General features: G+C 23.9%; 1 protein-coding gene across 1 annotated transcript; it reads left to right on the top strand.

The window, feature by feature from the left end:
* Positions 1 to 4,889: 4,889 nt before the first annotated feature.
* LOC136975884 (helicostatins-like) lies at positions 4,890 to 20,030 on the top strand. Its single transcript, XM_067271037.1, has 3 exons — positions 4,890 to 4,913; positions 16,563 to 16,692; positions 19,119 to 20,030. The coding sequence occupies exons 2-3, from the start codon at positions 16,572 to 16,574 to the stop codon at positions 19,532 to 19,534; spliced, it is 537 nt and encodes a 178-aa protein (XP_067127138.1). The 5' UTR covers positions 4,890 to 4,913; positions 16,563 to 16,571; the 3' UTR covers positions 19,535 to 20,030.
* Positions 20,031 to 20,390: the final 360 nt, after the last annotated feature.

Genomic DNA, 20,390 nt, shown 5'->3' with positions numbered 1-20,390 from the left:
TTGTCTCTGACATGCCTTATATTCTGAAAATAAATAAACAAATATAATTTTAAAGTATTCTTATAATGAAATTATAAGAAATGTATCAAAATTATTAATCGTGACAGATATATTTAAAAGCTTAAAGTATTTATGTATTTTAATAATTTATATAAATTATATATTTAAAATTATTCTAATTCTTGGCAACTTTCATTTTAAGTTTGCATAATTAAAGAATAAAATTATTAAATTGAATTATATATACAAGGAAAATTTCATTACAATTTGCTTTTATTCTCTTTTTTTTTTATAAGTTAAATGCTAAAAGTATATACATAAACATGAATTATAGAATTTACTTTATAAGAGAGAATATAATTTAGTGTATTTTAGTATTTACTCGACGAAGATGTAAAAGAACAATGCTTTAAATATTAAAATTGTGTCATAATTTGATTAAATCAGATTCCAAAAAAGTCATAAAACGTTTACGATTTTCTATTTACTATTACTTGAATAATTTTATATTTGCATTTTAATATTTTCTTCAAGATTTATAAATAATTAAAACTTTTATTCCTAAAAATACAGATTTTAATTATAAAACATTTATTTATAATTATTCTATTATTTAAATTATAAATAAATATTCATTTATTCATTTAGAAATTACAATTTTAAATAGAAAATTTCGAAAAAAAACAAAAATTTTTGATTTTTTTTTAATTTAAATTTTAATAAATAATATTTAATTTTGTTATTTTTAGAATTTATATTAATAATATTGTTTTAAAAATATTTACTTTGGTTTCACTTTAGCAATAAGAACAAAAATATATCTCGAATAATATTTAAAAAATAATTTTTATTAATAAAAAACCTTATAACTTCTACATCATTTATTTATAATTTTAAAATAATAATTTTTTGTTATAAATCATACAAATATAATAATAATAATAATAATAATAATAATAATAATAGTAATAATAATAATCTTTATTGGTAAAAAAGAAAAGTACTTCGTTGCCAGGGGGCAGATTATTGGGCTGCAATTTGAAAAAATTGTATACCTATAAATTCACACTGTCGTCTATCCGTCTGTCTGTCTTTCCTTAATCTTGCGAACAGAGACGACACCAGATATGGAAACCTTAAAAGGCAGGCGGCCCCGATTAACTATACACGAACTTCCAATGCAAACCAGAAGTAATATTATTTCAATTCAAAAATTTTCCCCTGAAAGGTATTAGATAGATGACCGGCACGACTATTGTTAAAAAGAAAAGTATGATGTACAGAGGGAAGCCACTACTAATTTGAGATGGAGATCATATATTTTAAATTAAATAAATTAAAAATATAATTAAAAATTGCAGCCTGGTATTGTGACATTGTCACAATACTAGGCTGCAACATTGCTCGTTACGATTATATTAGTAAATTTATTTTATATACATTAGAATTAGACAGTTAACTACATTTTTTAAAAGTTACGTACTAATAAATTCTTAAATTTAGTTGATTATTTCTCAATTACAATTTATAAACGTAATTATAATTATATTTAAAGTTTTACTAGTACTAGCCCATGGTTTTATACGTTTTAACAAAAATAATTTTACTTCTACAGTTTTACTTATTTTACTCCAAAGGTTTTAATAATTAGTTATATTCTAACTGTCACAATAATAATTTTTAGTTTATTGCCGATATATTTAATAAAATAGGACCGAAGAGGGAAGGGCATTAAGCCCGAAATACGTATCTTGTCTATATTATAGAAAATAAACCTACTTTTTCCATCAAAAAAGAGTGTTTCTGTGTGATTTGTTCTCAACAACAACTTTGTGTTAATTCCGAAAGGCATACAACTAGTTGTAAGAACAGTAAGCAATTAAGTACTAAAAATTTTATTATAAAATAAGAATCGATACTGTTAAAATTTATTTTACAACAAAATATAAGCCAATGTTATTAAACAAAAAGGTGGAAAATTATATTAAAATAAATGAAAAACATTTAATATTTTTATAAAATTTAATGGATCTAAAATTGATTGAAGAACATTTTATAAAATATATATTCAAAAAATATTTAAAAAAAGTAAAATATATTTTAATTCTTTATTCAGATTGACAATAATTTATATATACAGTATATAACGGTATTTAAATACATTTATTAATTTTCACCCGATAATATAATTTAAAATATTTTAATTTTTCATTATTTTTTTAACTCGAAAAAAACATTTTCGAATTTATAAAGTCGGAAGGGAATAATTAATTAACATTTAATTAAAAAAATAATAAATTTATAAAACATTTTAATCAACTTTCACACAAAAATAAAATGAAAAGAAAAGCTAAATTATATTTCAATTTTTTATTATTTTTTTCAGTTAAAAATTTATAAAAATATTAAAAATATAAACCCTTAAAACTACACTATTTTATATTATTTGTAGTAGAGAATAACAATTGTTATTCACATTCGTGTTAAATTATTAATTATTACAAACTAAAAATATATATTATATAAATATAAGAATAAAATTTTTACAGGTATTTTAATTGGGCGTATATAATTAAATGAAGTCACTTTTTTATTTTCGAGTCAAGTTGTCATCATTATTTAATTTTAAGAAATAATTATGCAGATTTCAATTATCTCGTCGATATTCGGTAATTATGTAAAGGAAATAAGAAATTTAAAAAAAAAAGAAAAAAAATTAAAAGAATAAATTTTAAATCAGAAATTTCAGCTTTTGTTTTAGCATTTAAACATAATTTTCAAGTAATATTTAACTTTCGATTCGTCAATTTTGCGTTTTAATATTTGTAAATGATTAAATCTTACGCGATTTCTTGATGAATAAAATTATTTAAGTAAATCTAAATTTTAAATTAAATGAAATTTCTTAGTACATAATCGATATAGTTTTATATTCTTTTAATTAAATATGCGTTAATGAGGAAAAATATATTCTTAAGAATAATTCGTACAAAAAAGAAAAGGAAAAAAATTTCTATTGAATTATTAAAGTAAACTGAATTTTATATCCAAACTTAGATTTGGTTCGACATTTCTATAAGATTCAGTCAAATTTTTTCGTATAACAAATCGATTTAAACCATTTAAATCGAATCATTTTTTAGGCTGATTCAATACATCAATTATCAAGATTAACGACGTCGTTATAGGTATCATTATAGAAAATATCCGAATTTTATATAGGAAATATATAAAATAGGAAATTTTGAATGATAATATGTAAAATATGTTCAGTATATATGTATACGTATATTGGCTCTTATGCTTTACTAAAGCTTATGTTGTTATAAAACATCATTTTGGTAAAATAATGTAAACGAAGAATGAAAATATTTCGTATGTTTTGATAAATTATTGATGAATTTATTATTATGATGATATTTTTATGGTAAAATCTCTATCTTAGACGAGTTGTGACCCTCTGATATACTGCCGAAATCTTTTTTCCTATCCACTAACCAATCGTTCGTTCTAGCGTGAAAAAAAGTTACCTCGTAAACTAACTACAGCTATTAATTCTGAATAATTGCCTCAAAAAAAGTATTATTAGTTTATAAAACTTTAGAAAAAAATTCATTTTAAAAGTCATCTCATTAAAAATTAAATCATTAATTCGTTTTTTCTTTTATTAATAAATTATTATTATTTGTTTCTATTGGGGAGAAGAGACATTATTCAGAATCGACATCATATTTTCCATAATAAATATATATATATATTTTTTATTGAAACCGGACTCTTTTGCTATCCGATTCATCTCTATTATTTTCATTAAGAATCATTTTTCTATTCATTTTTTTAACTCAAATTACTCGAATTTATATTTAAAATTTGGACATATTACCGCTTCTTGATTTACTAATACAGCTAAATAATACTGAGATAGATTGGAAGAATTGAAAATTTGATGGCAAAATTGTAAACGAAAGTCATTGAATTCTTTAAATATCAATTAGATGTCAACCAACGATAATATTTCCCATATCTAAATTTATTTTTAAGTAATTTTCAAGTATATTTTTTAAAGTTATTTCAACCATATGACGCGTATAATGCGCCATTAAAATGATATATAATTAAAAAATAAATTTAAAAAAGTTTGTTTAATTTGTCTATTTTGTTTACTTTGAATATTTTTCATAATCAACATCATTATTTACTTTATTTTTCTTAAGAAAATATATAAATATCAGTAATAGGAAACCAATTTTTATATTAAAAAATATAAGAAAAAAGAAAACAGATATCTATACAAATCTACAGGGGTTTAGAATTTATAAAATAAGATAAAATAATTTTTTAAAAAAAACTGTTTTATCGATTAAATTAAATATAATTTTAATAAATTACAATTAACTTTCGTGTAAAAAATATAATTAATTAACACACAAAGCTGAATATAATTAAATCTTCACGTTAACTGATTATAATTAATAATTATTGAAAAAAAATTACAATTATTCGGTATTTGTAAGTGATTATCGTTAAATTATTACGTGGAAATGTTAAGATTAAATACATTTAAGACATTTTCTAAACAAATTAGAGCCTTATATTATAAGTATAGTTGAGTAAGTATATTAAGCACAGACATAATGTAGAAATCAAGATGGAGATAAAAAAGTATTAACACCATTAATCACATTTTCGAATCCATTTCTCATTATTTAAAAATGCAACAGATGTCTCACTTTCTTATCATTTCATTTTCTTGGAGGCGTGTTGACGTCACACTTCATCTTCCAATAGAATAGCTTTTCTCGTACAGCACGAGCACGTGCAGTACTGTACGAGATATAAAAGTGAGCCACAAAGAGCCGTGGTTCACATTCAGTAGAAGGTGTTGCAGTTATTTGGTTCTTCTCTGCATTAAGGTAAGCCTGTTATTATCAATTATTAATGGATCATAGTTCAAAACATTCAAGAAAAAAATTATCCAGAAAAAAATAAAATATAGAAATTTTGAAAATTTTATTTAAAAAAAAGATATAAAGATATATATATATATATTTCAAACAGAAAGAGTTCTGATCATTATGCAAATTATGTTTTACATTATAGATTTTAGCATTGTATATTACTGTTAAGTGTGAGGTTAATAAATCTGAAAGAACTGAACTTCAGCCTTAAAAAATGAATTACTTTTCCTTTTTATTTTGTTTTTTATCTGACAGGAAAATTTTTAAAAATCTCAATTTTCTATTTTTTTTCTCGAAAATAAATGCTGTATTTAGAAATCGACGTATTAATATTGGCTCATTCCCCAAACAGTATTAGAGAGGTTAGAAAAGTTAAATTTTCATAATGTTTCCTTAAGTTACAATAACAATAGAGTAAATATATATATTTAAATTATATTAAAGTTAAGAAATAACAAGTTTTTTAGAATTTTCCGTTAACTCAAACCGAAAAGATACAACTTCAACATCGTTTGATAGTGTACGAGATAATAGAAGACGATCATAAATAAACATATTAATTTTTAAAAGAAACAGCCCAAAGAAATAATAATTTTCAAAGTTGTAAGGCAGGATTACAGTCCACTTAATCCGATTAACAGATTGTGGAATTCTACAAGGCGATAGTTTTAACGGAAGCTGTTGAAGTGAATCTCGACAGTAAGAGATACAAGATTTCCTGAGTGGTTTCTCTACTTAAACTTTCTATTGTAATACCGTATAAATGTTTATATCTTTAAATTATTTTCTTTTTTATCGAAAGTTTGTGTATACAATAACAAAACACAGCTTTGTAGAATAACATTATATATATATATATATATGAAAAGTCCGCTAAAAGTTATTTAAAATGACAACCGAAACTGATTTTTATCAAGTGGTGCGGTGTAGTTTCATTGAAAAGTTCTCTTCTCTTCGATGGTCTTCCCCAAATTGGCTTTTATTATGTTTTGTTCTTACTAATACTTGTACTTATTCGTTTTTTTATTAGTAATTAGTGTTATTTTCAATATTATTTTAATGTTTTTTCAGCGTTTTTCAGAATCCGAAGAATAATTAAGGTTTGCGCCACCACTTTGTCGTTAAATCGATCTTTTTGTTGATAAATAATAATTACTAGAAAAATTTGTGGCATATTTGAACTCGCAAATGCCTTAAAATTAATCTTAAAAACTTAATACAACTTGAAATTCGCTTTTCAAATTGTACAAATCTCAAATTTGGTATCGAAGTGTGTACGCTTTCGGAGTTTTACAGAACGCTCGGCCAAGTTTACAGAACGATTATACGCACTGTTACCTGATTTAAATTACTATTATTAAAAAACTAAGAAAATTAAGAATATCTAAATGACGTTTAAATATAAGACTAACGAATTCCAGTAATTATTTCTTAATTAAATTATCAATAAAGTATTGGAAAAATGAGGAAATGCCTCGCAAAATTAAAAGTTGGTTTCGTCTTAAAGATTAATGAATTAATTATTTACTTAAATTTATAATTAACAATCTATTTATTAAGAAACGTATTTTTACAAAGAAATTAGTTTTTAAAGTCGAATTATCCGAATAAACTCTTGGAAATCCTCGATTAAGATTTTTCAAGATTTTCGGATTCTCCTTTGGATCACAAGAGAATCAACTTGTCACTCACTCCTTTTATCCGACTGTATATTCTAGATAAAGTTTAATTGTATCTTTAGAAAAGATTTCACTTTCGATGCCTTTCACAATAAGGACAGGCTCTTTGCAACCATTTGTAATAATTAGTTTTGTTGAAAATAAACATTTTAATATTTTTCCCAATAAAAACACTAACTTTAAAAGCATTGCGAGTATTATCTATAATAATAAGTTTTTATCCTTCTATAGTATTGTAGTTAAATATAAAATATTGACGTCTATTGAAATTAATATTCTAAAATCTTTTCGAGTAATTTAAATTTGACTTGAAAAATAGCGAAAGAATGTTTTGCTAGTCTTTACCTAAAGGATGTGTTTATATTGGAATAAATGTTTTCTTTGATACACTTTTCACGCATTTCCTTTCCTTTTTTTTAAAAAAAAGAGAGTAAGTAAAAAATAGAAAAGTCATATCTGTTATATTTAAATAAAATACATTGAATATTCTATATTTAAAAAATAATATTAGCGCTTCATTTAAACATATCTATGTCTTTTAATTTCCGTATACTCCACTTCGAATTTAAGACACTTTTTTCATTTTTCCGAACATACAATTGGTGCTTCTTAAATTTGAGATGCTCCTTAAATCGAGGGATTTTTCCACCCTTTAAAAGTCCGTATATAATGAAAATTTCCTGGAATTTCCCGTTTATTTTATATTTTCCTTTAACCGCATTTTATTTTAATTACATTGTTAACATTTTTACTCTTTAATAGACTTTTTAAAACTATATTTACTTCTAATTATCATTTTGAAAAATACCTTTTTAAAAGTCACGGTAGACTTATATATTTTTTCTATTCGATTTAATTATTCCGTAAATTTTATATAAAAAGTAATTTTTAACAATAAAATAATTAAAATACGAGATTTTATTTAATAAATAATAAAAATTGACTAAATACATCTCCCGCATTTTCGCGTAATAATTATATTTCGAATGTACTGTACAGTACATTGCCACAGTTACAGCAAACATAACATTTATTAAATCTGTTAATAATATATACGTATACATAAATATATAACTGTGTAATTATTATTAGTAGTAAAATATTAGTGTTAAAGACATAAATCTGCTACCATTAATAGTAAATTCATAATTATTATTACTAGTAAATCTACTATCTTTAATAATAAATCTGTTAATAGCAATATTAAATATTCTAATGATAATAATAAATCTTTGATTATTAATTAGTAATTTCGAAAGTTTTCTGTACATAAATTATTAATAAACTTTCAAATCGAAAAACTTTAGATTTAATGCGATTTAAACTCGTGTTATAAGAGTAATACTGTAGTTGAGCGATCGATTCCGGTTCATTACATATAGAAGTTCGTAACAGTCATCGATTATGGATCCTTCGCTATCTTAGTAAATGGAGTTTGCGTATGAAACCGCAGCCCTTATATCGTGTCGAGATTATTGACTGGAACTATGACTTATTTTTCAAATATAATATCTTATAAGAAGAATATTTTGTATGATATTGAAGACGTTTTTACTCTAGCAAATGTGTAAATAAAGGCTACACGATACCGATACGTCGTACGGCATATATTTGAACTTGGCTCATACTTTTTACTGAATTGCCAAACGCATTTTTCTACATAATTTGTTAGAATTCGTAACCTAATACGAAATATACTCTACTAAAACTTTATTTCAATTTTGAAAATAAGTTTTTACTTCTATATTGAATACCAAAAGCATAATGTAATCAACTAAGGTTTGCCTGTCTCTTTCCAGTACTTTGCTAACTTTTTTTTTTTTTAACCAAGTAACTGGAACGAATATTCGCTGAGGCAATCTTTCGATACAGTAAACGTCTCTAGGGATTCTTATCGTCGCAGGGAATTTCCCTAATTGGAACAGGAAGCGAATACAATGGAGGAAAGTTAAATGGATAACCTCGGAGTCGGTACCCTGGGAACCTAATACTGACCCTTTGAAGTGACAATTAATACTGTAATTTCCCTTTTTCGTTTACTTCGGAACCAAATTCCTAAACAGTGATTGTTCATTAATGATCAAACCCACTTGTTGTAGACTAACAAGTAATTTCCTGTTTTAACGTCCATTAATTGCTCTTATACAAATAGCGTTTCGTTTGTTGCACTAGAAATGAAGAAATCAAGAAAAGGAATTCAATTGATGAACTGATTGCTGTAAATTTAATTTTTCGCTTGTTTATTTTATTTTATTTTCTTTAGTCGATTATAATAATTATTCCTGCATTTATCCAGAAAACATTATTATTATCAACTTATTTTCTTATAATATTATTTACTTATCGTGTCGATAAATGTAGTTTAAATGAAGAATAAAATATAAAGTTATTTCTTATTTTGAAAATATTTACTTAACAATACTTTATATTATAAATTACTCATCGATATGATAATAATAGTATAACAAATATGAAGCATTTAACTAGAAAAGCTGCAAAATAATTAATCATGAAACTATTTATTTAATTTATGGAATTTTATAATATTTGAACATTGTGTAACCGTATAATTTAATAATTTTTATGTCTTTATTAGTTATAATCGCCTAGAAATGACAACCTTTCATTAACTTGTGACGGAGTGAGATCGTTTTGACAGATATTTTTTTCAAAAATTGTGCAGCAAATTTAAATTTTGCATATTAAATATTTGCTAATATTATGTAAAATTATCGGCGAATAAATAAAGATCGATGAACTAATTGATGATTTAAGAAACTAAACGGAAATAAGCGAGAAAAGTAAATTGTTATCCCTAAAAGACTAAAAAGAATTTTTAGATCTTTAATTAAATTTCTTTATCTTTTCATTTACTTCATTTCATTATCTACCTCAGTCAAGATTTTCTCCTTGGTCTTGAAAAATCTCTTTAGTCATTGTCGTAAGCAATAGAATAAATAGAGATCGAAGAGCATTCAATGCTTCACTTTTCCGCCGGATAACTTTTTTAAATAATTGAATTAAAACTGTTTGCCCCTGTAAATCTATCTTTCCCTTAAACTTTGGTAGCTTCGCAGAAAAACAAACACATTTTTTTTAAACCTTTATCCCCTACAAAAATTCGATTTACGACTGATTTTAATTATGTACTAATCTAATTTCGATAAGAATTAAAATAATTATTCTAAAATCTAGAAAAAAAAGTCTACGTTTTCCACATATTTATTAATATAACACGAATAAATGATGTGGGTCTCATTTATAACTTAATTTACCTAATTACAAGCTGTTAAATCTTAAATAAGCATTAATATTAGTTAATCAACAAATTAAAGAAAAATAATTTAATATTTACTTATTAAAATAACGTCTAAATTTTTAAAAAATTCACGATATTATTAAGTAAACATCAAAGTTCATAGACTGTTGACTTAAATTCTGATTTTAAATCTCCATTCTAAATTTATCTCAATAAAAAACAGATTTTCTAAACTTCTTTATATTAAAAATTAATCACTTATTTGCTAGATTATACGAAACGTCTTTTAAAATAGTTTTTTAAGGTCTAGCTACATTCATAAATACGAAAACTCCAAATACTTTTAAAAATTTTAAATTATTCCCGAAAATTATTAAATATTAATAATGTATTAATATAAAACTTAAATAATTGTTTATTTATATTATTAATAAATTCAAAAAAGATTTTTGGATAGATTTGGAAAAGAACAGAAAAATCACCGCAAACTACAAACAGGAAAAATGAAAAAAATATATGTATTTTCGTCGAACTTCTTTTAATTTTTAATTATTTATCTTCAATACATCATAATCTTTCGACTTACTTCCTATCTGACATAATAAAAAAAAATTTCTATAATAATTAAAATATAACTTTTAATACAATAAATTTAACAAAACTTTCAGTTAAACTTATTAAAAATTTGTAACTTTTAATTATTATTTGATCATTTTAAATTATTATTTAATTATTTTATAATTTTAACTGTAACATTTTATTTCAAGAAGATTAATTATATTTTAACAATATCAGAAACTATAAGTGACAATTAATTCTTACATTTCTCAGAATTTAATTTATCATTCATTAAATCTTCTGCTATATTTTTAACTGAAATATATATGCAAATATGAGGAATGCAATAAAAATAATAAAATTAAAAATTTTTTAAATTAATTATAAATGTGATGCAATTAATTTAATCACATTTTATCTACACATAACGTAATTAATTTTTATTAAGTTCGACTTCTGTTTATGTACTTTGGAAATGTTATAAAAAAATTTAACATTTATTTTTTTTTATTGTAATTTAAATATACGTTAAAATATTAAAGCGAATTTAGAATTGTAAATTAAAAAAAAGCAGTTATAATCTTAACGAAATGTAAAAAACTATTCGTTATATTTTTAGGAATTTTGGGGAAATTTTAGGGAAAAACTAAGTATTTTTATTGTGATCAAATGTGTTAAAACATTGAAGCTAATTTAAAGTTTTAAACTAAAAAAGTAGTAGTAGTTCCATTGACAAATGAAGTTAAAGAGAATGTTCAGATTTACTCATAGATGCATAAAACAGCAGGAAATCGAGTTAAATATGGATAATTCGATTTAATATAAATTAAATCCATTAAAATTGTCGACAAAAGAAGGAAATGTTAACATTTCTTGTTCGAACACCCGCTGCGAAGGAGTTAAAGGCGACTATCGTCATTCTTTTCTAATGCTAATGTTATGATATGTTGTAAGGGATTAAATATATAAAACTTCTTTGTTCTTGTCCGCTTTTCCATATTTGTAAATTAATTTAAAAGTCCATACCGATTGTTAAAAAGCAAGAAAAAGGTGAAGTTATCTTTATATATTAAGCAGTTCGGGATTTTATTATTGATTTATAAAATAGAATCTCGATGAATATATTAATTAGCTTTTTTTTGTATTTTAGTAAATTAAAATAGATTAGATCCATTTGTAAATTAAAGTATTTTTTCTTCTGTTTTTATCGGAAAATATATATAATTTGACATCATATGAATTTTTAAATATTTTCCTTGATATAATTTGATAAAAGAAAAACAAGATTTGAAATTACTGGGGAAAAAATTGAAAGAATTTCTTTTATTCCTGATTAAATTTAGAAATTAAATGAAAGAATAGTTTGTTTTTAATTAGGAATTAACAAGAATCTAAGCATTATTTTATTTTAGTCGAGAATATTTTAATTTAATAATAATAATTAAAAAAAATAAAATTGTTCAACGATTTTATAATACAAATTTAAATTTTTAAAGGATTTTTACTAATTAAAATTAACTATATACACTCAATTATTATATTTTAGGTGTATTTAATAAAGTAAACTTACTAAAAAGTTACATCTCTGGTGCCCGTGGTTTATTAATTTCGGTTGATGAATTTATGATTGATCAAACATAAAGTTAAGACTGATCAATTTCTGATCGATTAAATATAAAAATGTAATATAAACTATTTTAAATTTATTTTTTAATATTTTTAACTCGTTAAAATGATAAATTTTATACTTTTCTCCCTCCTCTTTACTCCCTTGATTTGAATTATATTAATAATACGTAAGAAATTAAACAGCAATATAATTGAAGTAATTTTTTTATTTTATAAATTATATTATTTAAATTAATTTATATTTCTTTTTTAAGTATAGGCCTAACGAGTTTATATAGTCTATGAAAAATTATGAGATAATATTACTCATAATTCCATGAATTTTATTAAATAAAAATATAGTCTTTATGCTATTTATTATAAAAATAAATACTATATTTTTGTGGGAAAATACGCAAAAATGTATCGATGAAATTCTCCACATTGATATTGTCGATATCTCTCTGGTTATTAATGTAAACATTATTGAACAATTAATTAAACTTTTCCTAAAACATCCCAATTTAATGTTTAAAAGAAAAAGCAAATTAAAATTTTAAATCGGTGCTCTTAATTCTGTCATTATCCCAACGTGTAAGAATGTGTTATAGAACTATTGAAAAATGAAGGCATCTATACCAATATTTCATGTTAAATAAAGCTTGAATTGATAAATAATCTTTACCTAAAGTAAGACAAATGAATACATTAAAGTTTAGTAAAGTTCTATTAAGAAAAAAAGTAAATTACTCGCTAAAAATGTAAGCTAGATAGTAAAAAATTTAACGACCCGAGTTAAATTTCAGACGTTCTCATGAAATTATTTAATGTCGGCTTGTAGTCTAATATATCTAAAAATTATTTTAAGCATAGAAGTTATTATAGAAATGTTTAAACAAATTTTTAGGAGGAGATATAGAAATCCTTTTTCACTTTTATTCTTATTATTCTCCTGTTCAATTCACTCCAAATCGAACTACTTTCGTTAATACTCTCTAAGCTTGGATTTTCCATCCTCTAGAATACAGATATTATGCTACTACTACAGTTACACATGTAATATCCTATTGATAGATGTATTTATGTGTAACTCTCGATTCGAATAAACATTTCTATTTTACAATCCGAATTTATCCTTCGAGACGTTATCGTATTGAAGGATTCAAACGTATTCCACTTCGAGCGAATAGCAACTTTCTCATAAAATTCATAAATTATAATCAAAAATTTTAAGAATTTGGAAAAAGAGAACAACTCAAAATGCTTCACCAAGCCAAAATTTTTGAATAAATTGATGCAATTCCGAAATATTTACGTGTAGTAGTTACTTAAGAGTGAAACAAACAGGTAAAAAGATTCCTACATAAGCAAGATTTCGTACTATATATAGCGAGAATGGACTCTTATCATCGTTATTAAACTAGACAAGTAACGTTATCAGATAGTGGACGTTTTTATTGACAGTCGTGACGTTTCACCTAGTCTTATGTCCAATCATCTCGACAATGTGAATTACTTCGTTACGTCGTCTATAAACCGCGCTATCACTTCTCGATATCGATCTAGCCTTTAAAAGTAACCAAAATGCGGCAATTATCAATTTACAAAACAGTTCGGGGTTCTATCTTTAATGATAAGTAGAGAAGACATCTCGTTTTTATGTATAAAAACTATAAGATGTGACACGTCACCTCTCGATTCTACATTACTACGTTTCGTCATTGCGAACGATGGAGGAAAATATGTTGTTAATTATGTAAAATTCCAATACATTAATATGAGAGAATTTGTATAAACTAAATTATTTTATATCTAATTTAAGTTTTTGAATTATAATATCGAAGTTTAGAATATTAAGCGATTACAGGTGAAAGATATTAAGTGATCACGCACGAGTTATGTGTGTGTGTAGGTGTGTATGTGGGGGTGAGAAATGTATAGCAAATATATATACAAGTTATATAAATCTTCGGTATGAGAGGATATTGAAATAAGATTTATGATTATGGTAAAGTTGTATGACTTCTTCGCATACTTTATCGGTCGAAAACGGAAAGATAACAAAACCAATTTTGTTTCCAAATCTGAGATGCGGATCCGAAAATATTGCTCTATTTTTTTCCTTTAGTCAAAAATTTTATTTTATATCCTTTATTTTATTATGGATTTTTTCTCTTATTTTTTACAGTTTATTGTGAATTTTATTTTTATGCAATTTTTTAAATAAAAAAATGATTATAAATAATTCTTTAGAAATTTCACATTTCTTCTAAATAGATCTTTTATTCAATTTCACTTTTCTTGTTTCAATTTCAAGCACCTTTTGATTGAAAGTAAAGAAAAATTCTTCGCCTTTCAGTCATCACGAAACTGAACAAAACATTAAAAAAGAAGCATTTCTATCAATTTTAAAGTTAAAATTATTTAAATAAAACTATTAAAATATACGATTATAAAATAAACTTTTGATTAAAATAAATTTTTCTTAATTTATTTTAATTTTATTCTGTTTACGATTGAATATCCTGTTCGGCGTTTTTGTATACAGGGTGGCCCAAGAGTCATTTAATCATTTAAAGGCAAAATCAATCATTTATTTAATTACTTAAATAATTATCCATATTTTTAAAAATAAAATTGCATTGATCTAAACTTAGTTTATTATTTATATAATTATATTCACAAATATATAGTACCTGGAACTCATAATGAAACACAGTTAACTAACTTTTGAGCTACCCACCATATATATATCTAGGCCTAAATTTATAGCTTTTAATCGAATATTTTGTAAAGTTTAGAGTGTTTTTTAAGTAAATTTTGTTCTACTTTTGTATAGAAATAAATAATTTAAGAGCGAAGGTTAACTTAAAGTTTATAAAATTAAATAAAAAAAATAAAGATTTTCATCATATAAAAATTGTTATTAATATTAAACATATTCTATTTTAATAATAAATAAGAAATTAAATTTCAATAATTTAGTCTATTATTTAAAAAAAAATATGAACATAAAATTTTTTTAAAATATTTAATTACTTTTACAATTTACTTTGAGATGTTTTATTTGAATTTCTATCGAAAAATTAAATTAAATAACAAAATTATTTATTATATTATTATATATTATAAAATTAAAAACTAAAATATAAGACTAGAAAATTAATTTCTATTAATTTTAAATTATTGTTTTAATATCATAAATAATAAATTTAATTATAATCGAGAATTTAGAAACATTTTTAAAAATATTACTTAAAAATTAAGTTATATTAGTTTAAAATAGAACAAAAATTAATTAATTAATCGTTCATTTTTACATGATGTATCTATTGGTGGATATTCGCTCAATATTCGAATATTTAAACGAACCAATAAGGAAATTTTTCTGATTAAAAAAAAATAAAAGAAGAATTCATTGTCTTGTGTCGTAGAGAGGACGTTATTAGAAAAGAATATAATAAAGTTTTTATGAAAGAGTCCGCACATGAAACTCTCGTTACAGAATGTCGTAACTAAGATAAATATCAAAGTTAGTTTCAGTCGGTGACATCACAGTAGTTTATTTCCACTAATATTTGGTCATCAGTATTGGTTCTTGTGCCCAAAACTGACACAACACTATTTGTTGCCGTTGTGGGCAGATGTTTCTATGGATGATGGCTTGTGTACAAAAGATTACAACTTCTTTTATCTGCTATTTAGCCATTTATTTTCGGATTATATAACTATATCTTTTTCTTTTATCTGACAGATTTTTATGATCTTTTTTAAACCTACACAATACAAATATTTACCTTTATGCCTAATATTCAATTATTTTATGTGAAAGTAATTGTGATTTTTGTGCTTATGTTTATTGTTTCTTTTACAGTTTTGAGAAAATTATTACTAATATTTTCGATGTTAAATATATTTTAATGTTTAGAAAATGTTATATTTACAGATAAATTAATAATTAACTTAATAACTCATTATTTAACTATTATTTTTTGTTATTCAATATTACCATTTTAATATTACTCAATGACTAATTTTCATTACTTAATATCAATATTTAATAACTCTTTTTTTTTCATTATTTAATATTTAAAATATTATAATTAAGCCGATAACATTAAGTGCTTTACGATCAAAATTAACCGAGAACATTTCAGATAAATTAAACACAATTAAAATTTCAGATGTCATTTAAAACCCCGGCTATTGATCGTAATTAATGCCAACGTAGTTTTATATATAATTTATAAAGTTTCGATGCTTTAATTAAAAGTCTAATAAAGATTTTTGAATAAAATCGAAGATTAAATGAGCAAACAATATTAAAATACACTCAAATTATGGTTCAATATTACGTGACTCGGCAAATGGCATTAACTAAATTTAAAGGTTTTCTATGGAAAAGGCCCTACGTATAGGAAATTCCAGATTTGTTACCCGAAAATTTCCCTTTTCCGATAGATTTTAAGCATAATAAATGTTAAATTATATTCTTTTCAGATTATAAAAATGTCGAAAATGATGGAAGTAACCTATTCTCGTCAAATTGTTTTAATGGCCGTAATCATGGTGATGTCCTGTGTGTCTGTCTTGAGTGTATCAGAACCCGAACAGGCAATGTCAAACAGAGGTAATAATATGCATCAATTCCCACTAACATCATCAATTTCTTTTCTTTGAATCTTATTTTACAATACGAATTAAATATATTATATTATTTGATTATATCTGCAAACCGAAGAAGTTCCTAAACTGGGATTAACTTCAAATTAGAGAGAACTTTTTAGATAATTCAAGAAAATTTAACGAGTAATTTTATGAGGAATTGTTTTTTTTAAACAACAGAAAATTTGACGAAAGTATTAAATAAAAATAATAATTTAATTAGTACGTGTAATAAATTTTGTAAAAATTGAGAAATTTTTTCATTCAATATCATAAATTTGGGGATTAATAAAGGAATTTAGGGATTAAATAGAGAAATTTGGAAATTTTTACAAAGGATTAGAATCCATTTTTGTATTATTTAAAAAGTTTTTCCCCTCTTCAATAATTTCATTAAAATCTTTCATCCAAATCAAATTTTTTATTCAATTTTTTCCTGATTTCTGATTGCAAATTTGAAATATTTCTTAACTTTAGTGGTATTTAAGCACAATTAACCCACGATAAAAACGTTATTAAATCAAAATTATCCGCAAACTATAAAGACTTAAGAAACATAAATAAATTACCTACGAAAATTTTTAGATATTTTCAAAGTTACTTCACAGAATACAAAAATATGTACGAATATATCGAGTAAATCAAGCCAAATACATTATTTATTATTAAAAAAAAAAAAAAAAAAAAAAACAATTTTAACTCGGGATATAAACATAGCTATAAATAGGATTAAGTTCAATATAATATGACAAAAATATGTAATGAACAAAATAGAAAAAATTCTAATTCAAATGCAAATGAAGACGGAATAGAAAATTTCTCATTACACCAAAAATATTAAGGGAAAAGGCAGAAATACTTAAATATTATGTATGCAAATAATTCTCAATTTTTTTTTCTTTCTTTCTTTTCGATTTTTATTCACGTTGAAAATAAAATGAAAATTTAAAATGGCGATAAAGTCTCGGAAGACAAATTCTGTATATTATGACAAAGGGGGAAAAACCTTTTATGAGATTACAGAAAGCTGAATTAATTCTCTTTCGAACGAATTATAAAAATATATAACCGAGAAAAAAGACAATTAACTTTTTATTTCGATGAAAAAATAATGATAAATCCCGTTTTATAAATATTAAAAAAAAAGTTAATTTTTGCGCGTAAATGTCGCGTAATTGTTTGCATATATAAGCTTTTATTTTACCTTTCTTTTAAAAAAATAGTTTTATTTTATATTTAATTCGCGTAAATTAATATAAAAAAATATATATGTGTGTGTGTGTGTGTGTTTTAAGAGAAATAAGAGAAAAGGTAATTAGTGTTTGTTGTATATTTAAATATATGGAAAGTTAAATGTAATTATTCTGTATCAAATTCAGGATGGAGTGTTGGAAGAGAGTTTCCTTCAGATGTTGCTAGAAAAATCTTCGAATTAGTCAGAGTGGGAACTGGTATGAACATTCCAGAAGTTAATTCGCACGAAACATCTCTGAAGAGATCTCGATATAGTCAAAGAGAGATTGGAAGCGAATTTCTTGGAAAAAGAACTGTAGACGATGAAAGAGACAAAAGAATAGGTTCGGAATTTTTAGGTAAACGTATGGGATCAGAATTTCTTGGAAAAAGAATCGGATCGGAGTTTTTAGGTAAACGTATGGGATCGGAATTCTTGGGCAAACGTATGGGATCCGAATTTTTAGGTAAAAGAATAGGATCCGAATTTTTGGGAAAAAGAGCGGATGTCATGTATAATGATCAGGGTAAAAGTAGCCCTATCGGGTCGGAATTTTTAGGAAGACGTAAGCGTGACGTTACAGAAAAAGATTTACATCAAAGGTCGTCAGTGGAGAGAGTGTAGGGTGAGCTTCATCTTTCATTCATTAACTTTTCCTGCTGCGTGTAAATGTAATTTTAATCACTTTTATTTCTAATTACGATGACGCGAATTAGATTTACGCACTTCTTTAATTAATAATAATAATTGAAAGAATTAAAATTCGCCAGTAATATAAAATAAATATATATATTTAGGCATGTGGAAAATGTTTTTTACTTTCACTTAAAAAATAGAAACCGAATTTTAAAAAAATGTAAATGTGAAAATTTTTAAATTTAATAAATAATAATAAAAAGAAACAAAATATTTAAAATAACGCTTAAAATGAATGTATATATGTAATAATGTGGAAATTACTCTAAAATTTAGCTATCTTCTTCAATAAAATAATAAAAACATCTGTCATGGCCGAAGTGTTCAACAAGTAAGTCTCTTGCATGAGGAATTACTATTCATTTTGACTTAATTTATGTCTGATTTTGTTAGGTTATTTATTAATATCAATACTGAATCAGTATCAGCTTTAACTGATGTTATTTTTTTTCTTTAATTAGATCCAGACGGGAGACAACGGCAAATTGTAAACTTACCGATATCTTCAGATTACTTGAGAACATCAGAAAAACGTCTTTCGGAATTTTTAGGTGGACCGGGTAAAAGAAGTTATTTGGAAGAAGAAGAAAACATGGTGCCAATCGGTTATCTTCGGGATAACAATGAGAAAAGACTTTCCGAATTCTTGGGAGGGCCAGGAAAAAGACTGTCCGAATTTTTGGGTGGACCGGGAAAGAGATACTCGGAATTTCTGGGTGGACCAGGCAAGAGAGTCTCTGAATTTTTGGGAGGACCGGGTAAAAGATTTTCTGAATTTTTGGGTGGACCCGGTAAAAGAGTTTCGGAATTTTTAGGTGGACCCGGTAAACGTAATTATCTTAATATCAGATATCCTCAATTTTACAATGATAACTAATTATCATCATTAAAAGTATATAAAAAAGAATGAAATAAAAATTGTTCTATTTTAAAATTTATGTAGTTTAAAATTATATATATATTTAAAAAAACAGGATAAAAACCAATAATCTATTGAAGTTTTCAAAGTGAAACATCGTCTGGATTTGTTGTGAATAATAGTGTTTATGAAAAGCAGTTTTAAGATTTTCATGGACAGATATAAATTAATATATACCTTATAGATATAAATAAGTATACAAATATATATTATATAAGAATTATTTTAAAAAAATACGTTCTTAAGAAAATCTTTATTTGAAAATTGTTTAATTAAGAATGATTTTGTCTTTAGTGTAATATACAGATATAATGTGTTATTTGTAAAATCCTTATTTAAAAAATAAAATTCAAAAAAAATTCAAAAATGCAACACTAATTTGTGAAGCATTCATATGTAATAAAGTGATTCTATGTAATAAAAGGCCATAAATAATTAAACATTTCCTTTTAAATCAATTTTATTAAATGATAATCGAGAAGAAAATGAATTTTTTTAAATAAAAATATATATAATTTCAGTAATATTAAATATTTTCCCCCTTCTTAATTATTCTTAAAAATAAATTTAATAAATTATAAAATATTCTGAATTGTATTAAATCAAGTTAACAGAAAAAAATGGCGGTAAAACATGGAACGAACAATGAATTTTTATGAAAGAATGAACAGTAACAAATGAGATTTGGGGGAAAAAACCGATACAAGAACAGATAAAGAAACTTTAAAAATTGGAAACAATCGAATAAAAAGGAAAACGGAAATAATTGACAATGGATGAGGAAAAGAATAGAAAAATAAATAAATAAAATATT

The sequence above is a fragment of the Centruroides vittatus genome, unplaced genomic scaffold (genome assembly GCF_030686945.1).
Source record: "Centruroides vittatus isolate TY-2023 unplaced genomic scaffold, ASM3068694v2 contig_391, whole genome shotgun sequence".
Taxonomy (NCBI): domain Eukaryota; kingdom Metazoa; phylum Arthropoda; class Arachnida; order Scorpiones; family Buthidae; genus Centruroides; species Centruroides vittatus.
The sequence above is the reverse complement of the archived record's forward strand: the minus strand, read 5'-3'. Positions and strand labels throughout refer to the sequence as shown.

Excerpts from the sequence above, each read along its gene's own strand:
- LOC136975884 (XM_067271037.1), top strand. The coding sequence starts at position 16,572 with ATGTCGAAAATGATGGAAGTAACCTATTCTCGTCAAATTGTTTTAATG. Across the intron at positions 16,693-19,118 it reads ACAGGCAATGTCAAACAGAG|ATCCAGACGGGAGACAACGG; the intron begins GTAATAATATGC and ends TTCTTTAATTAG.